Consider the following 22742-nt stretch of genomic DNA (forward strand, 5'->3'; position numbering starts at 1 on the left):
TATGGACTTCTAAAAGGTGTTTGACACAGGACCACGCAACAGACTTTTGAGAAATCTTGCTTGTGGAAGGCAAACAGGACGCTTGTGTTTTTCAGTCAAGGCACAGATTATAAAAGAGCAGGGATGTCATGCTGGAGCTGTACAAAACTTTTGTTAGGTCACAACTGGAGTATTGTGTGCAATTCTGGTCACCGTTCTGTAGGAAGGATGTGATTACACTGGAGGGGGAACAGTGGCAATTCATCAGGATTGTTACCTGGGATGGAGCATCCTAGCTTCAAAGAGGGGCTGGATAAACTAGGGGCTGTGTTCTTCGGAGCAGAGAAAGTTGAGGGAAATCTGATTGAGGATTATACAATTATGAATGGCATAGACAGGGTGGGTATAAAGCAGTTGTTCCCCTTAGTTGAGGGTCAGTAACAAGAGGGCATAAATATTAAGATGAAAGGCAGGAGGTAGAGAGGATACTTGATTTTTGCTTTGACTCAGTATGTTAAGGATCTGGAATGCATTGCCTGGTTGAAGCAAGTAATCTCAGAACCTCTTTAAAAAGTACTTGGATGAGCACTTGAAGTGTCATAACATTCAAAATGATGGACCTAGTGCTGGAAAGTGGGACTCGAGTAGATTACTGAAATTTTGGTGGTACACACAAAATGGGCCCAAGGGCCTAAACTCGACTATGATTTTCTGAAAAATGACAGCTTAGGTACAAAATTTGCTGAAGGTAGGAAACAAAGGATGGATATTTTTCAGGTCGCAGCAAACATTGTAATTGAATTCTGGGAGGGTCGGTTATCAGACTATTATTTTTTTCCTGATGAACATCAATGATCCAGATCTCAATGAGCAGGAGACAGTTTCAAAGTTTCTGGATGATACAAACCTTGGAAATGTTGTAAACTGTGAAAAAAACTGTGTAAAACTACAAAAAGACTTTGAAAAGTTAGTGAAATGGGGCTGGCAGATGGAGTATGCAGCTAAGTGAAAGACTATATGTTTTGGTGGAAAGAACATAGAAATACAACACAATATTATAAAAATACAATTCTGCTGTACACTTTTCAAAGGTGCACAGCAATAGAGATACCTTGGCGTATATATGCATAAGTCACTAGGTCTAGCAGGATATGTAGATCAAGTAGTTAATAAAGCAAATGCTATCCTGGGCTTTATTAATTGAGTCACAGAGTAAAAGAGCAGGGAGCTAATGCTGATGTTTTATAAGTTAGATCTTATCAAATGTTAGATCGTAGTTGGAGTATTGTGTATAGCCCTGGGCACCACACTAAAGGAATAATTGTGAATATATTGGAGAGATTGCAGGAGAGGTTTATGACAATAGTTCTAGGGATCGGAAACTTCAGTTATAAAGATAGCTTGAAGAAGTTGGGGAGAATAGATTTGATGCATGTTTTAAAAATCATGAAGGGCCTGGGCAGAGCAGATAGGGAGAATGTGTTAAAAGGATCGAGAATCGAATTAAATTTATTGTCACTTATACCGAGGCACAGTGGAAAGCTTTGTCTTGTGAGCAATACAGGCAGATCACACAGTTAAGTAGCATGGATAGTAAATAATAGGTAAAGCATGCTGTTAAGTTTAGAGTGTAGAACGATTATAGGAAATAGGAAATTTAGATCTGCCATATGCGGTGCCATCTTGCAATGCTTGAGGGGTATACTGTGAAATAATTTCCAAAAGAAGCAAAGGCATAGTGAGAGCATTTGCTTTTGTACAGCAAGTGATTCAACTCCAGAACGCAGTATCTAAAAACCTGATAAAGCAGGTTCAGTTGAGGCAACCAAGAGTGTAATAGATGATTACTTAAATAAAGAAAATACTTACCATTACGTGGAAAAATGCGACAGATGACACTAAGTCATAATCCTATTCAAAGAGCCAATGTAAGCACAATGGACCTAATAGCCTGCTTCTGCACTGTAACCATTTTGTAACCTAATGAACAAATAAAAAGTGTTTCATTTTATAATTGTAATTGGGCATCATGCTTCTTACAAATTAGTATGTTCTATGAAATGACTCTATTTAATATTGTGATCAAGTTTTTTTTTTCCCCCTTGTATTCCATGAAATAGGTTTTCAAACTAGGACCTAAAGGTGACTATTTATTGATTCTTGGAGAAGCCTTTCAGCCAGGAAGCGACAGCAATCATTTCTGTCAGCCCACTGATGTGGTAGTAGATCCAATTCGTGGTAATTTTTATGTGGCTGATGGCTACTGCAACAGCAGGATTATTCAATTTTCTCCAAACGGAAAGTTTATCATGCAGTGGGGAGAAGGTAAGATACTGAAAGAGTGAATTTTTAAAGCACTTAATTTTCTAAGCAGAGAATCAATTCTAAAAAACCTTGAAAATACAAGGAAGGGCAATTTTATCAGGAACTGATGATGTTGAATCAAAAATACAATGGGTTAAGTGGCATTGCTCACTCAGATTGGAGGATGGACATAACAGTAATGGTTAATTTTCTTCCTGGAAAGATGTTATTGAATCTGTTGCAATTTTACAACATTCCAAAGTTAAGTAAGCAACATTGAATTATCAAACTTACTGACTTCAGTTGTATTATTAATATGTTGGAATTTGAAGCAACATTCACAGATTTTTTTAAGAATTCATTTGCAGGGATTTGGCAGTTGCTGGCGAGGCCTGCAATTATTGCTGCCCCTTCTTTTGGGGGAGTCGATATCTTCAATATCTTCTATGAAAACAAGCTCCACAATACTTCAGGAAGTGTCATGAAAAGACACTTGATTAATATTTAATCAGGGCAGCAAACAAAGCTGTAGTGGTGGAGTCTGAAAGCAACAGTGTTTTAAATTAAGTGGAAGAATACGTTGGTGGGAGTAGTCCATAGAACTCATAACTGTAACTATGTTGGGCAATAAATAAATCAGGAGATAATGAGAGCACGTAAAAAAAGATGGTGCGTTAATTGTGTGACTTCAGTCTTGTAGATTAGCATTCAGTTTGAGAATGCGAAACTTGAGTTGGAAGCAAATGTGTTAGATTTTAAGGGTATTTCCAAAGGAATGAGGACGGAGTTGGCTCAAGTGGACTCAAAGGAGTTCTAAACAATGGCAGACACTAAGAAAATAGTTTATGCCCCTCAGCTAAAATATATCCCGGCATTGAAAAAGGATTCTAGAAAGGGGATAAACCAACCTTGGTTAATGAAGGAAGTTAAGGAAAGTATCAGAATGCAAGAAAAGAACATATAATGAGGTAAAGATTATGTAATTTTTAAAGCAAACCAAAGATGGCAAAAAAAGGAAGAAAGTAAACTTTGAGGATAAACTAGCAAGTAACATGAAAGAGGCTAGTAAGAGCTTCTTTGAGGAAGTGAGAGACCAAACCGAACATTAGAGAATGTGGTTGGAGAAAATAATATTGGAGAACCAGGAAATGGCAGAGTAGTTGAATGAATATTTTGCATGGAAAAATATACTAATAAAATTTTTTAAAATACTAAATCAAGGGAAGGAAATAAATACAACAACTATCATGAGAGAAAAAGTACTCGAGAAACTAATGAGGCTAAAGTCTGAAAAGTCCGTTGGAACTGATGGGTTGCATTCTAGGATATAAAAGGGAGTAGCTACCAAAAATATTGGAAGCATAGATAGTAATCTTCCAAGAATCATCAGATTCTGAAAAATCCCTACAGGATTTAGCACAATGCTCCTAACTTTCACATCTTTGAACTGTGGGAGGAAGCCGGAGCACCTGTAGGAAACCCACACAGAACACTCAGAATATACAAACACGAGATAGACAGTCACCTAAGGCTGAGATCAAAGCTGGATCTCTGGCACTAAGAGGCAACAGTGCTGACTACTGAGTCACTGTGCTGCCAGCAAAGGCAAATGGAATGTTGGCCATCATCTCAAAGGGAATTGAGGTTTTTAAAAGAAACTGCACAAGGCCGATGTTCGAACAAACCTCAAATATTGTGAACAGGTGATATTCCCCTTCTCCGAGAAAGATATACTGGCATTGGAGAAGGTTCACGAGATTGATACTGGAAATGGAGAGTTTTCATATGAGGAGTGGTTGATTACATTGGGCCAATATTCATTAAGTTTAGAAGAATGAGATGCAACCTTCTTAAACCACATAATATCTGAGGGACAAAAACAGAAGTTGCTGGAAAAGCTCAGTAGATCTGGCAGCATCGGTGAAGGGAAAACAGTTAATGTTTTGGGTCCAGTGACTCTTTCTCAGAACTAGATGTTGAGAGGTTGAATCTTCCTATTGAGGATCTAGGGCCAGAGGGTGTAATCTGGGAGCAACTGGTCTTCCATTTAAAACCAGATGAGGCATTTCTTCTCCCAGAGGGTAGTAAATCTGTAGAATTCTTTATGGGAGAGGGCTAGAAGTCATTTAGTACATTCAAGACTGATTTTTAACCAGTAAGGAAATTGAACGCTATGTGGAAAAAGGCAGGAAAGTGGAGTTGTAGGTTATCAGATCAGCCATGGTCTCATTGATTGCTGGAGTAAACTCGATGGGCTGAAACACCTACTTCTCCTACATCTTACAACAGCTGAATGTATTGAAAATGTTCAGCAGGAATTCCTCCTAATAGCCAGTTTGACTCACGTTGCAGGAGCTGTGAATTAAAGGATAATTGTTCGGATGGAGGGTAAGTTGAAGTTCACAGCGTGTGAAAGGAAGTAAACTTGATGGGTCTGGAGAAAATATTCTTGCTGCTTCTCATCCACCAGAAAGTTCGAAGTGCGTTTACCTAATGAAACTAACTTCCCATACTGCACTTTAAATGCTGGATTTTCACAACTTGCGTGGGTTAAAAATGAATTTCTTGCTAGAATGGAAGCACAGAACCTCCTTAACAACTTTGACTGATTGACCTGCTTCATGAGAATTGTTCACTGGATCCCTTATTTAAATCAGGAGTAGATAGTTGGAGGCAAATTGAAATTTTGAAATTTACTTTCTCATATCCCAACACACTTGCCCTTGGGAGGTTAAAACTCCACTTTGTATTTCATCTTTTGTATTGCCATCCAGAATAACTTTGATTTTAGAAAAGGTCAAAATAGTTAGGTGGGCATGCTCTCCTTTTGAGAGAAATGAGTTCAAGAAATCTCTCATTCCCTTTTACAGCTATCCTGCAGTTGGAGTACATATCTTAGGCATAGTCCAATAGCCTGCAGTGTGAGGACCAGCAGTGATACTCAAGTGTTGAGGATTCTATTAGCATATACTTTGCAAATCTGCAATTCAATTATTTGCTTGGTGGTGGTTGAAATATTTTTGTTGTTTAGCTTATTCATGTTGAGCTAGAATCACATGATATGTTTTTATTGGAATTTTTATGAATATTCAGAATAATCTCAATGTTCTTAATATAGCTGGTGGAATATGATAGCCACTTGCGTTCTAATTCTTGGATCCTTCCTGTTCGTAAAAATCCTGTCCCTATTAACTAATGGCAGTGTAACAGTGACTTAGCCAGTCACATAATATGGATATGGTAATCTAAAGTTTTATTGCAAACTGATCTGTGAAATGTTTAAGGCTTCAAGTAAAATTATCGATGGCTTTAATTGTTTCTCTCAAAGGTAAATTACATATGTCAAGCACCTGAGACAATCAGCAATGTTTGTCAATTATCTGTTTGTCAGTCAATCATATGTTGCGATTGGTTGATTTACACTTTAGATTATAACTTTATCTTGCTCATGATGAGTTGGCAAGTATATGTTTGTGACAAATAGAAAATTGACAGTTTAATTGGTTGGATCTAATAGAAATAACATAAATTCACAATATGCTAGAATTGTGATATTTTATTGCATTGAAATACTATCACGTGTATTCAGTTTCTGAATGTGATCATATTTTTACTGCATTTGCGTTAATTTTGAACACCCAAAACAATTTTTATTTGCAGAGAGCTCACTTTCTGGGATACCTAAACCAGGGCAATTCTTCATTCCACATAGCTTGACATTTGTGCCAATATTAGACCAACTCTGTGTGGCTGATAGAGAGAATGGAAGGATTCAGTGTTTTATCGCACAGTCCGGACAATTCCTTCGGGAGATTGAACATCCTGAGTTTGGAGCGCGACTGTTTGCAGTGTCCTACACAGCTGACAATGGTAATATTGGAGATTGCACACCTGTTTTCAAAAATAAGTTTTTAGACTTGCAGATTTGTGCATAGATGCACAGCTTTTAAAAATTTAAATTTAATTAGAGAAAAGAAATATGATATTTTGAAAATGCAATCGACATCAGCCTGAAAATTGAAATCAGGTTCTTTTTAGGTTTGAATAATTCTCTAAATCGCAGTCTTAATGGATAACTTGGTCCTTCCTTTGCAATTTCATGTCCCCATTTCTTCCTTCATCCTTCCCTACACTTTTTTCATAAAGTAATCCATTTTTTTGACTCCAAACTGATGAAAGGTCACACATAAAACATCATTTTTTTTCTCTTTACAGCAATAGTGTAATCTCTATTTCTGGATTATCTCACTTAATTTCAGATTTCCAAAGTGGAAAAATGTAACTGCACGAGAGGATGCTATAACACTGATAAAATAATTTGCACGATATTACATGATAAATGTATAAGTTGCATGATATAAATTCCTTCTTTTTTCACCTTGCCTACCAAATATTATTTTCTCTGGTCTTTTGTTTGTTTGATTCACTGAGGTCTTGCGCTTCATCTGGACCTTTCCTGCTGATGTTTCTTTATGACAGTGTCTGCTGACACCCGAAACTGTGGGAAACTATGTACACCCTAATCCAGAAATGTGCTGGCACACTATTCCAATTCCACACTCCACTTGCAGTAACAGCACTTGCAACGGCCACATTGCTCGTTTTGTGGGTGGCTGGGGTTTGAAGGTGACAATAAGTGAGAATGCAGGATGATGGAAGTGAAATGAACACCCGAGATGACATCAGGAGTGTGCGGTAATGAAGCTGTTAGACTGGCAGGAGGAGGAGTGATGTTGCAGGAGATGGGGGAAGTGAACACAGGATTGGAGATGAGCACGTGATTGGGAAAGGAGGGTGCATAACAGTGAATGAGGACATAGGACTTGGAGGTGTCACAATGTTGGTCTTTTTACAAGGTTCCTATGTCCTTGATTTTTTTCCCCAGAGAGGGTGTAATTGGCCAGGCTCCAACTAGACTGGGTTTGAAAGGTTTAATGGGGCCTTTTTTGTTCACCTCTAACAGATAATGCCTCTTGCCTAAAGCTTTCATCTCATTAAAATTAAACTGGTATAATCAAAGGGGAATGGGCAGCTGGCTGTGTAGCTAGCCTTGATTTAGATTAGAGTTTTTGGTTCAGTTCAGCAGCAGTGTGCGAGAAGAAAGGCTGCTGGGGCAAGTCCAGCCAGGTACTTTGCTCTCTAATATCAAGCCTGTAATCCTGGTTTGTTTCATTTTTACTTTAAGGGAAGTGTTTATGGAATTGTTACAAGTATTTTTGGAGCAGCATCATTAAGTGGGATAGTCTGTCGTTTTTTTTTGGATAGGATAAGTTATCCAGCATTCTCTTTTCTGATCTTTGTGTTTCATTCCATAATTTTGTACATAAATTGTTTGTTTAAAATTTGGCATTCTGATCAGCTAATTCAGTCTGGGAATATCCACTATACACCTACCTAAAACAAATAATGAACTACCTGCTTAAACATGTTTTGAGGCGAATCAGACTTTTAATAAGTGCATTGTGCACTAGTACTGGTGTCAGTAAACTCAGCCGCCTTCTCTGGTGCTTGGTTTCTCTTTATGACCTGTTGCAGATGTCAAGGTCACTAATGGTTTCGCCTTGTGCATAATTTCACTCCTGGTGTCTCAAGTATAGTTCTGATAAATTTATACTGCATTTGATCCTAGACCAATTTATCTATCTTCAAATGTCATTCCCAAAACTGAGCACCTATTCTAGGGAATGGGTTTTATACTCAGTTGCAGGTAGGTTTGATGGTGCAGGATGGGAGCTTGTAAACTCAAGTGCATGGACCTGCCCTCTGCCTACCTAGCTCTTGATGTTCAAGGGTTTCCGTGTCTTGGGTCTAATTCTGGCAGAAATCTCACCTAAATAATATTTACTTCTGAAGAAGGGTGACTGGACTCGAAGTGTTAACTCTGCTTTCTCTCCAGAGATGCTGCCAGACCTGCTGAGTTTCTCCGGCTACTTCTGTTTTTATCATACACAACTCCATCATAACTCCATTTTACAATTTGACATGGTAGGAATTGAATCTGGGTCTTTAGATTAGATTCCCTAGATTTCCCAGTGTGGAGACAGGCCCTTCAGCCAAACAAGTCCATACTGCTCCTCCGAAGAGTAACCCACCCAGACCCATTTCCCTCTGACTAATGCACCTAACACTATGGGCAATTTAGCATGGCTAATTCACCCGACCTGCACATCTTTGGACTGTGGAAGGAAACCGGAGCCCTGGAAAGAAACCCACGCAGATGCGGAATGAATGTGCAAACTCCATACAGTCACCTAATGTGGGAGTTGAACCTGGGTAGCTGGTGCTGTGAGCCAGCAGTGCTAATCACTGAGCCACCATGTCGCCCCAACCTTTGGGACATTACCTGCATCTCAGGATTACGAATCCATTGATAATAGCCTAGTTAGTATTGTGCTTTTGCATTATCACTATCCTTGGTTTTTTTTAAATGGTTTCGTTATTGAGTCAGCATGAAAAAAGGCGCCTTGGTCCACCACATTTGTGCTCGTTATAATTTATTGATCTATATTATTCACATTTTCCAGTACTCTTATATGCTGTGGCATTTCAAATATTCATCTAAATATTTCTTAAATACCTTAATTGCCACAACCATCTGGGGGCAAAAATTATTCCTCCAATTCCCTGTAAACCTCCTGTTCCTTAACTTAAAACTGTTCCTCTGGTTATTGACCACTCTACTAAAGGGAAAGTTTCTCCCTATCTATCCTGTCTGTGCCCTCAAAACCTTGAACACTTCAAACAGGTGTTCAACCTTCAACCCCTCAACCTTCTCTGCTCTCACGCAAACAACTCCAAACCACCCAGTGACCATTCTTCAGAATGGGACTTGAAACGTGAACTGTTTTTTCCTCTTCACAGATGCTGCCAGACTTGTTAACTTTCTTCAGCAATTTCTGTTTTTGTTTCAGATCTCCAGCCCCAGTTCTCCGTCCACAGTTCAGTTGCCTGCAGTTTCCGGTTTATCACTACCATCCTTCTGAAAATCATGGTCACAGTGTCATACAGCTCGGAAACCGACCCTTTGATCTAACTTATGCATGCCGACCATGTTCCCAAACTGAACTAGCTTGCCTGTGTTTAAGCCATGTCCCTCCAAACTTTTTCTACTCATGTACTTATCCAAGTATCTTTTAAATATCGTAGTTGTAACTGCCTCCAGCTCTTTCCCTGGGAGTTCATTCTACATACGAACCACTCTGTGTAAAAAAAGATGATGGGGAATTGAACTTGTAAATTCAAGTGCTTCCTTTTTAACGTTTTCTCCTCTTATGTTAAAAATATACCCATTTTAGGGAAAATCCCCTTTCTATTCACCTTACATATGGTCCTCATGATTTTATGAACTTCTGTAAGGTCATCCCTCAACCTCATATACTCAAGTGAAATAAAGTCCCAGCCTTTCTTTATACCTTGAACCCTCCATTCCCAGCAACATCCTGGTAAATCTTTTCTTCAACCTCTCCAATTTAATAATATCCTTTCTGTAGCAGGGTGACTGTACACATACTCCAGAAAACGTCCTGTACAACCTCAACATGACATCCCAACTGTTATACTCAAAGGGTTGAGCAATGAAGGCAAGTGCGAAACACTGTCTTTACCACCCTGTCAATCTGTGATGCAGCTCTCAAAGAATTATATACCAAAACCCTAGGGTCACTCTATTCTAGAATACTACCCAGGGCCCTGTCATTAATTGTATAAGTCCTCCCCACCCTTGTTCATTTTACCAAAACGCAATACCTCGCATTTATCCAAATTAAACTTTATCTGGCACTGTTCAGCCCATTAACCCGATTGCTCGATTTCTTTTAGTGATACCACATTAACTGTCCTCCAGTCCTCTGGCACCTCTCCTGAGGCCAGAGAGGATTTGAAAATTAATGTCAGGGCATCTGCAATCTCCTCTCTTATCACCCACAGCAGGTATCTCCCCTGGGCTTGAGAATTTATCAACACTCAAGCCTGCTAAAACCACTAATATCCACTATCTCTCTACCTCTCAAAGCTAATTTGTTCAAGTATATCACATTCCTTTTCCCCGATTTTTATATTTGTATCATCCTTCTCAGTGAATGCAGATGCAAATACTCATTTTGAACCTCAGATACATCTTTTATTCTCTCATATGAATAGCGAATTTGATCCTTAATGGATCCTATTTTTTCCCCTCATCGTTTGCTTATCCCTAATGTATTTATAAATTACTTTTTACGAGTAAAGATCAACCAGGCTTTGTCTACTCTTGTCTTTTCCAGTGCCTAGGTTGATGCCAGCTGTTCCATCCAATTTCATTGCTCTTTTTTGAGTTTTCTTTAAGCAGTGTGATACAACTGCGTGACTCTTTTCAGAAGGCAGTTAAAATTCAACCACATTAGTGTGGACCAGGAGTCACAAAACAGATAATGAAAGCAGATTTCCTTCGCTGAAGGATATTAGCCAACCTGGTGGGTTTTGTTTTTAACAGTCAACAATGGTTCATAGTCATTGTTTGACTGTTTGTTCCAGATGTTTTATTAAATTCAAATTCCGCCATCTGCTATGTTGAAATTTTAATCTGTTTCCTGGAGTTTATCTGGGTTCCTGGGTTACAAGCCAACAAAATACATTCTATCATCACTCCCCTATATTGTTTATAAATATGTGTAATTTAATTAATTTATTAACTTTGGCAATCTCAGAAGATTCATTGCATGAATCATCTGCTATGAAGATCACCGTGGAAAGAAACCTAAACAACTTTTAGCTGCATTAGAACCTAATTTCCTGCAAAAAAAAATCCATGATCAAAAACATTCTTTGCTGCATCTAAACTATTTTGTCACTTGATTTATCCAATTCTTTTTTGTTGTCTATTTTATTTTAGGTGGTCTGCTATATGCAGTAAATGGAGAAGCTCTTGTTGGCAAAGGAGTACCAGTGCAAGGATTTGTCCTGAATTTTACAACTGGAGAATTACTAGACATCTTCAAACCAAGCCAAGAGGTATTTTGAATAAAGAAAAAAAAAATTCTGTGGGAATTGTAACATATTTTATTTTATGCAAAAACATTTACAGTGTATTTCGTAGAAATTTTACAAAATGCACTGTTTAGTTATGGTCAAAATAATTTATGGGGATTACTACTGACCATAAACTGAACTATACTGGATGTATTTGTACTATGACTTTAAGAGCAGATCAGAGGCTAGGAATTCTGCAGTGCATAATTCACTTCCTGACTCCCTAATGCCTGGCCACTATCTACAAAGTGCAAGTTAGGAGTGTGATGAAATACTCCCTACTTGCCCGGAGAAGTGCAGTTCCAACAATACTCAAGAAGCTTGACACCATCCAGCAACCCAATTGATTAGCGTCACATCCATAAACATTCACTCCATTCACCACCAATGCAAAGTAGCAACAATGTGAACCGTCCACAGCACTGCAGAAATTCACCAAGACTGCTTAGACAAGCATTCCCTGAGCCCATAGGTGAAAGTGAGGACTGCAGATGCTGGCGATTAGAGTCAGGAGTGTGGTGCTGGAAAAGCGCCGCAGGATAGGTAGCATCCGAGGGGCAGGCAAATCGACATTTCGGGCAAAAACCATTCGTGAAGAACGAAGCTGGGAGCCTCGGGAGGAGAGAAAATTGGGAGGGGGTGGGGCTGAGGGTAAGGTAGCTGAGAGTGCAGTAGGTGGACTGAGGTGGGGGTAAAGGTGATAGGCTGGAGGGAAGGGTGGAGCGGATAGGTGGAAAGGAAGATGGACAGATGGAACAGGTCATGAGGATGGTGCTATGCCGTAAGGTTGGAACTTGGGTAAAGTGGGGGGAGGGGAAATGAAACTGGTGAAGTCCATATTGATGCCCTGTGGTTGGAGGGTCCCGAGGCAGAAAATGACGTGTTCTTCCTCCAGATGTCGGGTGGTAAGGGAGTTGCAATGGAGGAGACCCAGGACCTGCATATGCTCGGCAGAGTGAGAAGGGGAGTTGAAGTGTTTGACCAAGGGGCAATGGGGTTGGAAGCTATGGGTGGGAGATCCCCTGAGGTGATGACGTTCTGTACGGTCTGGGAGATGATGCTTTAGTGATGGGAAGTGGGGTCGTGGTCTAGGGGGCAGTAGGAGGAAGTGTCTTCAAGTTGATGCACTGATCACTACACGGCTGAAGCCAGGTGCCAACTTGAAGACGCCTCCTCCAAGACTTCAGTTTCCTGGCCCCCAACGCTTCATCTTCACCAAAGACATCCAGTCACTATACACCTCCATCCGCCATGACCAGGACCTCCAAGCCCTCCATTGTTTCATCTCCTAATGTCCTCACCGTACCCTTGCACTGACACTCTTACTCATTTGGCTGAACTGGTCCTCACCCTCAATTTCTCCTTCGAATTCTCCCACTTTCCTCAGACGAAAGGGGTAGCCATGGGCACTAGCTATGCCTGTCTGTTTGTTGGCTACGTGGAACAGTCTTGATGGAGTAAAATTTTTAACATGCATTACACCAAAACCCTCCCATTGCAGCATTGTGACAAATCCCAACACGTGAAAATTATGTTAATGGTTGATGATGGAAATCCAGTGTCGATCAATGAAGATTAGAGGTGACAGGAAGATGCACCTTTAGATAAGTTACGAATTGAGGAGAATAGGAAGCTAACAATGAGAACATTGGAATAGTTGAATCTAGAGTTGAAAAGAATAATATTTTAAGGGATTTAGTCGTAAAGGCATCCGGATAAGAGCAACCGTGGACTGTATTCAAGATTCAATTACTTCAGTTTTTTCAGGCACATAGAACAGTTATTTCAATAACTATATTCCAAGTAATGTTTTTGTGTAGTTAGATTAGATCTGATCGTTTCATGACTTGTTAACTTGCATACAAAAGTAAAAACATGGGTTATTTATTCTCTTAAGGACTTCCTTATGCCACACGACATTGTTGCAGCAGATGATAAGACCGTGTATGTTGGAGATATTCAAGCCAGAAGAGTGTGGAAATTTGTGCCAGCAGAAAGTAAGCAATCACTTAATGTATTTTTATTTCTGGTGTGAGTATATATTCTGACAAAAAAAAATTGATTTAATCCAAATACGATTGGAAAAAATGTGCAATATGTCACCTTTACTATGTTTTAAAACTTCAGTTTTAATCTGATTCTTATCAGCACACTATGTGCCAACTGTGCTTCGTGTTCTCTGTCAAGTGTGAGGCATGGGGGATTTAGACCACAGATCATCAAATATAGGTTTATTGATGCCCTAATCGAAGTTGGTTCCTGGAACTCTCTTGATGATGAAGGTACTGTGATAATATTACATCATGCCAATGATCAAAGTAGTCCTAGATTCATAATGACAAAAAAATCATTCAGCTCATGAAGCACAATCCAGTCAGTCTCTTTACCCCACTCGTATCTCCATAACACTGCAGGTTTATTTCTGTTGTCCACCTACTTTCCATTTGAAATCATTCATAGTCTGTGTTCTTGCCTTGATCATAGGCAGCACAATCCAGGTCATTACCACTTTTTACACAAAAAAGTACTTCATTGCATCCACTCTGCTTCATTTAGTCAAAGTGTTGAATCTGTGTCCCCTCATACTTATGCCATCAGCTAATGAGACCAGTTTTTCTTTGTTTACCTTCTCAAACCTCTCATAATTTTGTACACCTTATCAAGTCTTTCATCTCATTTGCTCAAAGGTGCATGTTCAACTTTTATGGCCTAAACTTGCAGCTAAAATCCTTCTTTTCTGAAACAACTCTGATAAATTTCCTCCATATCCTCTCAAGGGCTCTTATTTTTGTAACTAATGTTTTTCACGTTCAAAGATTTGTGCATATGAATCCCCAGGGTCCTCTGTCTTTGCGCACTTTTTACAACTGTATCATTAAGTATATTTTGCTTCTCCCTATCCATTCTTCCAAAATGCATCATGTCACATATCTGTGTTAAATTCCATTGACGACTTGTCTGCCTGTCTGTCCTGTGGTGGTCAATTGCATTGCTTAGCAATCTCTATGTTGGTCACCAAAAAAAATTAAAGTTGCTCTGCATTCTCTTATCCAAGTTGTTTATATAAAAGAGCAGTGTCCCCAGCACAGACCATTCATTAAATCCCTACAATGTGGAAGCAGGCCATTCGGTCCCCAGTGACCCTCTGAAGCCCATCCCACCCAGACATACTGCATTTAAAGTGACACCGCTGATTCTAAACTGATCAGCCCGTAATTACCTTAGCTTGAATATATTCTTTCTTCAGTGAGGGTGTCACAATTCCCATTCTTCACTGTCTTGACACCTCCATACCTGGGACAACTGAAAGTTTATGGCCAGTGCTTCCACTGTATCCAGCCTGCATTATTTAGTAATCTGGGATGCAAGCCATTGAGCCAAATAATTTATCCACTCTAAGTATAGTCAATCCTTCAATTTGCACCCCATCCATTACTTCTATCACAAATACTTCCACCAATATTTTGTCATAAATACAGGAGATTTTTGGATTCTACATTAACAACCATTGTGTTCTCATTCATTCTTTGCCAGTTGTTTCCCCTGTCACCGGAGTTTAACCTTTTCCAAATGCGTATCTGTAAGGGTGTCAAAGTGCCACAGAATTTAGAATAAAAATCAGTGGTATTACTAGAACTATTAGACAGACAGCTATGTAATTAAGACAAAAATATTTAACAACTATACAGTGTACCATATTTTATAAAAACAGATTTGCTTTAACCACAGAAATAGTTAGAGATCTGATCCAAAAGTCATATTTTTAGAATTGATTGCAATTCTGAAGCAATGAGTTTGTCTTTAATTTGTGTTCATTTATCTCCATATGTAGTAGAGAAGCCAGTGTTATATTTTACTATTTGTAATTTCTTAAATTCATGGAATTCTGAGCTATAGCTCAGAAAGAGGCCATCTGGCCCATCAGGCCTTTTGCTTGCTTTTCGGTATTTCTATTCATTAAGTCATGCTCTCCTGTTTTTTTTCCTGCTCCCTTACCTTTTTGTCCAATTTCTTTTAAAAAGTTATGGATGAATCCACTTCCTTTAACTTTTATTTGGTGCACTCCATAGTTAATATGAAGTGTTTCTTTGTATTGCTATGGTTCTTTTGCTAATCACTTTAAATCTGCATCCTTTGGTTACAAATCTTTCAGCCATTGGAAGCAATTTTTGCTTCTTTACCATCAAAAACAATTTGTAAACCGATTTTTTTTTTGTTTTAAATTCAGCCATGGGATGTGAACATTCTAGCATTTATTGCGCATCCCTGGTTGCCTTTGAGAAGCTGGATGTGTTTTGGTTAACCTGTACTCTATTCCTCAATTAGCGATTTTTGAGAAGATTTGTAGTTTATGTTGATAAGTATGTAAGTTAGCTCACCGAGCTTGAAAGTTTGTTTTCAGATGTTTTGTCATCATGACTCGGTAACATCAAAGAGCTCTCCGGTGAAGCGCTGGTGGTATGTGTCATTCTCCCCCCACTCCCATTTATAGGTCTTGGTTTCTTAAATGATGTTATTTCTGTTTTTATTTAGGAGACAGTAGATAGGATCTAAATTGATGGAGTTCTGGTTAGAACGCCACCAAAAGACATGAGACACAAGTTTCTATACATACGGACAAAAAAGGACCCCACTTTGACTGGGACAACCCACACATCCTTGGACAGGCGAAACAAAGGCACACACGAGAATTCTTAGATGCTTGGCATTCTAACCAGAACTCCATCAATAAGCACATCGATTTAGATCCTAGCTACTGTCCCTTGAAAAAAGGAGCTGGAAGTGACATCACCCACCTCAAGAAACCAAGACCTATAAATAGAGAGGCAGAACATACCATACCACCAGTGCACTTCAACAGATACTCACTGATAATGTTACCTAGTATGATGATGCAATGTCTGAAAACAAATCTTCAATCTCAGTGAGCTAACTCAAATACTTATCTTGTACTCAATTATTAAATTGAGATCTTTTCTGTAACCTGTGTTTTCTTAACTTGTCCTGCCACCTTCAAAGACCCACACATGTACACTCAAGGTTTCTGTCCCTGTGCCTCCTTTTGATATTGTATCATATAGTTCATATTGCCTATCCTCATTCTTCCTACCAAAGTATATAATTTCATTTTATCCATGTTAAATTGCATATATATGCCCACTCTGTCAGTCCATCTGTGTCCACCTTAGTATCTTATTATTTTCCTGATTGTTTTATTATATTTCTGAGTATTGTGCATATGGCAAATTTCAAAATCATACCTAAATCCAGATCATTACATATATGAAATAATATTAGTATGAAACAGAGCAGTGAACTTCAAACTCACCCCAGATAATGCCAGTGTATACTTCCCTCCAGCGAGAGAAACTGTTTTCTATTTCTATTCAGTTCTATACTCATTAAGCCATTATTCCTTGAATCCCATGGAATGTAATTATGCTAACAAATCTATTACATTGTGTTTTATCAAATATTTTTAATAAGTCCATACACACAATAGCAATACAATCATCGACTCACTTCATTACTTGTTAAAGTGTTCAATCAAGTTAGTCGAACGTTTTTTACTTAACAAATTCATATTAACAATCATTTATTAGCCCATTGCTTTCTCAATGACAGTTCATTGTGTCTCAGAGTACTTTCTCTACAATTTTCCTTACCAAACATTTCAGACATACTGGCGTCCTGAAGATTTATTCACCTCCCCTGTTTGTAAACAGATGTGTAAAGTCTGCAATCGTCTAGTTCTCTACAACCATTGCATCGATGGAGTACTGGACAATTGTGACCAGAGCTCTGCATTTTCCACACTGGCATCCCTCAGTAACCACTGCCATATTCTACCCTATAAGAGTGTTGTTTTTTTCATTTAAAGCATTGGCAATCTTCTAAATATCTCTCCTTGATCATTTTTTAATCTATTCAATATCTCTGTTCTCATTACTGCTACTGCATATGTAACACTTTTATTCAAGAGAGGAGGATCTCTAAAAGCAAGAACATATAGCCCAGTGACCCAACACGTATCATACAGCTAGAATGCCTTACTTAAGAAGTTATAGCAGAATACTAAGTAAATTGTAATGCAATCAAGCAGTCACAATGTCTTTTTGTGAAAGGGGAATCCTGGTAAACTGATCTACTAGAATTCTGTGAAGATGCAACAGGTAAGGTGGATAGCGTAGAGCATGTAGCTGTAATGTACATGGATTTCCAAAAGACTTTTGGTAATGTGCCACATCAAAGGTTAGTGCACAAAATCAGCCTCCTGGAAGAGCAGATATGGTTGAAGAATTGATTAGTTATCATAGGCTGAATGGCCTATAATTTTTCCTGTCGAGCCAGCCCTGCCATGGATCATTGAAAACTTCTTTGCCTTTTACTCATCCATTCCTATAATCCTGCATGCATGATAGTCAAAAACCCATTGATTTCTACCTTAAGCATACTCAAAGATTGAATTTGTGCTGCCATTTCTGGTAGAGAATTCCAAAGGTTCACAACCCTCTGAGTAATATAATTTCTCATCACCTTGTACCCGAGTGGCATCCACTTGTTTTTAAATTTTGCCCCCTGGTTCCAGACTTCCCAACCAGGGGAAACATCTCATCTACAGCTAGCATGTCTATCCCTTTAGTGTTTTGTAAGTTTTAATGAAATCATCTCTTATTCTTTGAAACTCGAGAGTTTGCCCATTTCCCCCTCAAATCTAATGAACATTAATTGCTATTCTTCTGGAGCAATAGTATCTTACAGACTCATACAGCATGGAAACAGACCCTTTGGTCCAACCAGCCCATGATGAACCTAATCTCAAACTAAACTAGTCCTGTCTGCCTGCTCCTGGCCCACATCCCTCCAAACATTTCCTGTTTGTGTACTTGCCCCTCTTTTTTTTTGAATCTCTCTCTTCTCACCTTAAAAATGTGCCCCCAGTCTGGAAATCCCCCATCCTATGGAAAGGACACCTACCATTAACCCTACCTGTACACCTCATGATTTAATAACCTTTTTTAAAGTCACTTTGAACCAGATCTAAAATATGCACTGCAGAAATTCACCAAAGATCCTTAGTCAGCACCTTCCAAACCCACAACCCACTTCGATCTAGAAGGACAAGGGCAGCAGGTACAGGGAAATACCACCAGCTACAATTTTCTCTCCCAACTCCCCCTCCTAAATTCTGAATCTTTCACCATTCCTTCACTACCACTGGGTCACATTCGCTTTCTCAGGGGCAACTAGAGATGTCCCAATAAATTCTGGCCTGGCCAGCCATGCACACATTCCCCAAATGATTAAAAACTATTTATTCACTATATTTTAGGGATATTTTGTGAATTCTCGATTTTGAGATAAGGAGACCAAAACTGCAAATTGCATTCCAGGTCAAGAGTAATGATGAAAAGGAAAACTTGGGATGGCCAGCTGTAACTAGTGGTTTCAAAGGTTATGAGGCACAGACAGGAACATGTAGTTAGAAGCACAATCAGATCAACTATGATCTAATCAAATGGCAAAGCAGGCCTAGGGGGCCAAATGGCTACTGCATTCCCCAGTCCTATCTTATATTGGGAACATTGTCTCGATTTAAGAAGGATACAAGTACTAGTTTAGTCCTTCAGCCCATGCCACTGCTTCAAAAGCATTCCCTGATGCACAAGTTTTACTTTCAACTGTTCTGTCTTTGCAAACTAATGTCTCACTTCAAATCTATCTTTCTGTTTAAAGCATTTAAATATATCATTGCTTGCCAATTCTATGTTCTCAATAGTTTGCACAGTAACCTAGACCATACCTTAATGTGATTTAAAAACATGGAATAGATCTCTGCCTTGTGGTTTTTACTCATTTTAGGGTGACAGAGGTGTAACAGAATTAATCTACGATTAAGTAAAAATGGTAGGATTTTCTTTGTCTGTTAGTTTGTCAGCATTATGATCAACATATGTTTGTTTTCTGTTTACATGTAATGTGTACATTAAATAATATTGACTTTTTGCGGATATTTCCTTTTATAACTGAGGATTTGAAAAATAGCCTTTAACTTAAATTTTCTTTGAAGTTTTAGTGCAGTAACTTCTGAAGCATTACATAGGATTTTTTTAAAATTTCAGAAGCTGAGCACCGTTCAGTAAAGAAAGCAGGAACTGGCATGGAGATGCATGAAATAGATGGTAAGTGTAGCCTGTGTCTGCAGTATCCAGTGCAAGGTTTTAATTACAAAATAAATTAAGGTCTGCTCTTTTAGAAGTGCAGTGGATTTATACCCTGTATCTTAGCTAATATTTGACCCTAAGCCAACATCACAAAAATGAATTATCTGGTCATTATCACGATGCTGCTTGAGTTTGCTACGTGAAAATTGACTGACATGTTTCCCATATTACAACAGTGACTATTCTTCAAAAGTGCTTCTTGAAAAGTACTTTGGAATTTGTTTGCAATTATGAAAAGTAATACATACATTTAAAACAAACAGAAATTGCTGAGAAACTGAGCAGGTCTGGCAGTATCTGTGGAAAGAAAGCAGAGTTAATGTTTTGAGCCCAGTGACGTTTTCAGAGCTTGATTTCTTTTAAACAAAAAGAACAATATCAAAGGCAGATTTTATGTAGTTATTGGTTTTATTGAATATTGAAGCAAATGTGTACACTTAATGCTGATTTGACAACTTCATATCAGTTATTGGAGTAAACCTGGATAAGTTGCTTGGAATGCAAAGTTAAATGATAACCAATTTTTTTTTTTCAATTTTAAGCAACTGAAACATTCCTTGAAGCAGAAATAGAAGGCAAGATGAGAGCTCCTGAGATGTTGAGGAAGCATAAAACTAACAGTGTTCTCAAACAATCAAGTACTGCAGTTTCTCCAGTCCTTATTACATTATTGCTCATCATTCCTGTTGTGATGTTAGTAGGAATTGGAGTCTTCATCCACTGGCGCAAAGGGAAGACTTATGGAGGTACAGATTATAATTTATGTTATAAGTTCTTTGTCGTGGTTCTGTTCGCCGAGCTGGGAATTTGTGTTGCAGACGTTTCATCCCCTGTCTAGGTGACATCCTCAGTGCTTGGGAGCCTTCTGTGATCTTTCCTCCGGCATTTATAGTGGTTTGTATCTGCCGCTTCCGGTTGTCAGTTCCAGCTGTCCGCTGCAGTGGCTGGTATATTGCGTCCAGGTCGATGTGCTTATTGATTTGAATCTGTGGATGAGTGCCATGCCTCTAGGAATTCCTTGGCTGTTCTCGGTTTGGCTTGGCCTATAATAGTAGTGTTGTCCCAGTTGAACTCATGTTGCTTGACATTTGTGTGTGTGGCTACTAAGGATAGCTGGTCATGTCATTTCGTGACTAGTTGGTGTAGCCCAAGCACTGAGGATGTCACCTAGACAGGGGACGAAACGTCTGCAACACAAATTCCCAGCTCAGCTAACAGAACCACAACAACGAGCACCCGAGCTACAAATTTTCTCCCAAACTTTGAATAAGTTCTTCGTGTTAACGCGAACTTATAAGCAAACTTACATTTGGTTAAAAGTAATCAAGATAATGAAAACATTCAATTGCAATATGTGTGTTATAGATAAAATACAGTGAATTTATACTCACTGGTTTGTTGGCATAGTAAAATAGACATTGAAGAGTCTGAATGTTACAATGATAGTATTTTATTTCTTTAACCTGACCAGAGTATTTGAGCCAGTAAGTTGCAAGGCTCTGTGAATTATGTTTCAAATATTTGCATGTTCAAGAAACTACTACACGATCCACCAATTGCTTTACTTCACATCTGTCTTGAGTATGAGAATTGAAACAAATGCTTTCAAAGTCTGGACTGGGGTCAAGCAAGGCTGTATGAAGGTCCACAGTATTACAAATTCATTTTGCAGTCAATTTTAAATCACTAATCTCAATTAACTCATGACAAAACTAAACTAGCCACTTAGGCTAGATGACTACAATATTGTTGTCCACTCTGCATCAAATTTGCATGCCACCCTTGATTTCTTAATTCTGCAAACAAGAAATTCAGACTGTCCTTGAATATTACCAAAACAGAAACTTTTAGATCAATCCACATGTGGTCGGTCAAATATTCCACTTACACTACCTCAGCAGCCACTTCTCTCAAAAGGCCACCATTGATAAGGAAATCCAAAGACTGTATCAGCTACACCACTTCTGCAAATGTTAGCAGCAAGTGTTTGACAACAATGACCTTTAAGTAAACAAACATACTAACAAACAGAGCAATTGTCACATATTCCTGTAGGCAGTGAATCCTGGACTGTGTATCAGCAATACACAAAAAGAGCTAGAAGAATTCTATCACAAAACCTCTGACTTCAATGGGAGGTCCATTAAACATATACTGGTGTGCTTCTTGAAGTCAGGTCTACGAACATTTTGGCAAAACTTATGTAAAATCAATTTAATTGGAGTGGATGGCTGAAAATCCTCTCCCCTTGTCAGGTCCTGTTTTCGCAATTCTCAAATGGTCAGTATTTCATGGGGAAAGAACAAAGAAAATACTTCAAAGGCACTTTGAAGATCTCCTTGAAATATGGCATCAGTGATGTTAATGACTGGGAGAAACTTCCTACCAATCATTCAACACACTAACCACCTGTCTAACAGGCTTTGACTGAATTGTAATAGTGGGGCAAATGAACAGCAAAAAAATGCAAGCTAGTCTTGCAAACCAAATCCCATTACTTCATGTGTACAGGAGATGTTTGCATGGAGAGCAACCTATGAACTTCAACTTGAATACAAGTTGGCATAGTTAGTAAATTTGCAGATGACACCAAAGTTGGAGGTATAGTGGACAGCAAAGAAGGTTACCTCCGGTTACAACAGGATCTGGACCAGATGGGCCAATGGGCTGAGAAGTGGCAGATGGAGTTTAATTCCGATAAATGTGAGGTGCTGCATTTTTGGAAAAGAAAATCAGAGCAGGATTTATGCACTTAAGGGAGCGTTGCTCACCAAGGAGAACTTGGGGTGCAGGTTCATAGCTCCTTGAAAGTAGAGTCGCAGGTAGATAGGAGAAGAAGGAGTTTAGTATGTTTTCCATTGTTGGTCAGAGTACTGAGTATAGGAGTGGGAGGTCATTTAGGAGTGGTACAGGACATTGGTTAGGCCACAGTTGGAATATTATGTGCAATTCTGGTCTTCCCATCAGAAGGATGTTGTGAAACTTGAAAGGGTTCAGAAAAGATTTACAAGATGTTGTCAGGGTTAGAGAATTTGAGCTACAGGGAGAGGCTGAATAGGCTGGGGCTGTTTTCCCTGGAACATTGTACGCTGAGGGGTGACCTTATAGAGGTTTATAAAATCATTAGGTGCATGGATAGCATAAACAGACAAGGTATTTTCCCTGGGGTGGGAGAGTGCAGAACTAGAGGGCATAGGTTTAGGGTGAGAGGGGAAAGATATAAAAGAG

At 38.9% G+C, this 22742-nt stretch overlaps 1 protein-coding gene across 6 annotated transcripts in view; it reads left to right on the forward strand.

Annotated features, from left to right (window-relative positions):
* The window catches only part of pam (peptidylglycine alpha-amidating monooxygenase), a 214185-nt gene that overhangs the window by 189300 nt on the left and 2143 nt on the right, over window positions 1-22742 (forward strand). For all 6 annotated transcript variants that reach the window (XM_060837028.1, XM_060837056.1, XM_060837066.1 and 3 more), the window contains 6 exons: window positions 2100-2304; window positions 5944-6153; window positions 11153-11271; window positions 13187-13286; window positions 19413-19472; window positions 20057-20260. In XM_060837028.1, the coding sequence (XP_060693011.1) occupies window positions 2100-2304; window positions 5944-6153; window positions 11153-11271; window positions 13187-13286; window positions 19413-19472; window positions 20057-20260 (898 nt within the window). The remainder of the gene's footprint in view (window positions 1-2099; window positions 2305-5943; window positions 6154-11152; window positions 11272-13186; window positions 13287-19412; window positions 19473-20056; window positions 20261-22742) is intronic.

Source organism: Hemiscyllium ocellatum, chromosome 2, assembly GCF_020745735.1.
Source record: "Hemiscyllium ocellatum isolate sHemOce1 chromosome 2, sHemOce1.pat.X.cur, whole genome shotgun sequence".
Classification (NCBI taxonomy): Eukaryota; Metazoa; Chordata; class Chondrichthyes; order Orectolobiformes; family Hemiscylliidae; genus Hemiscyllium; species Hemiscyllium ocellatum.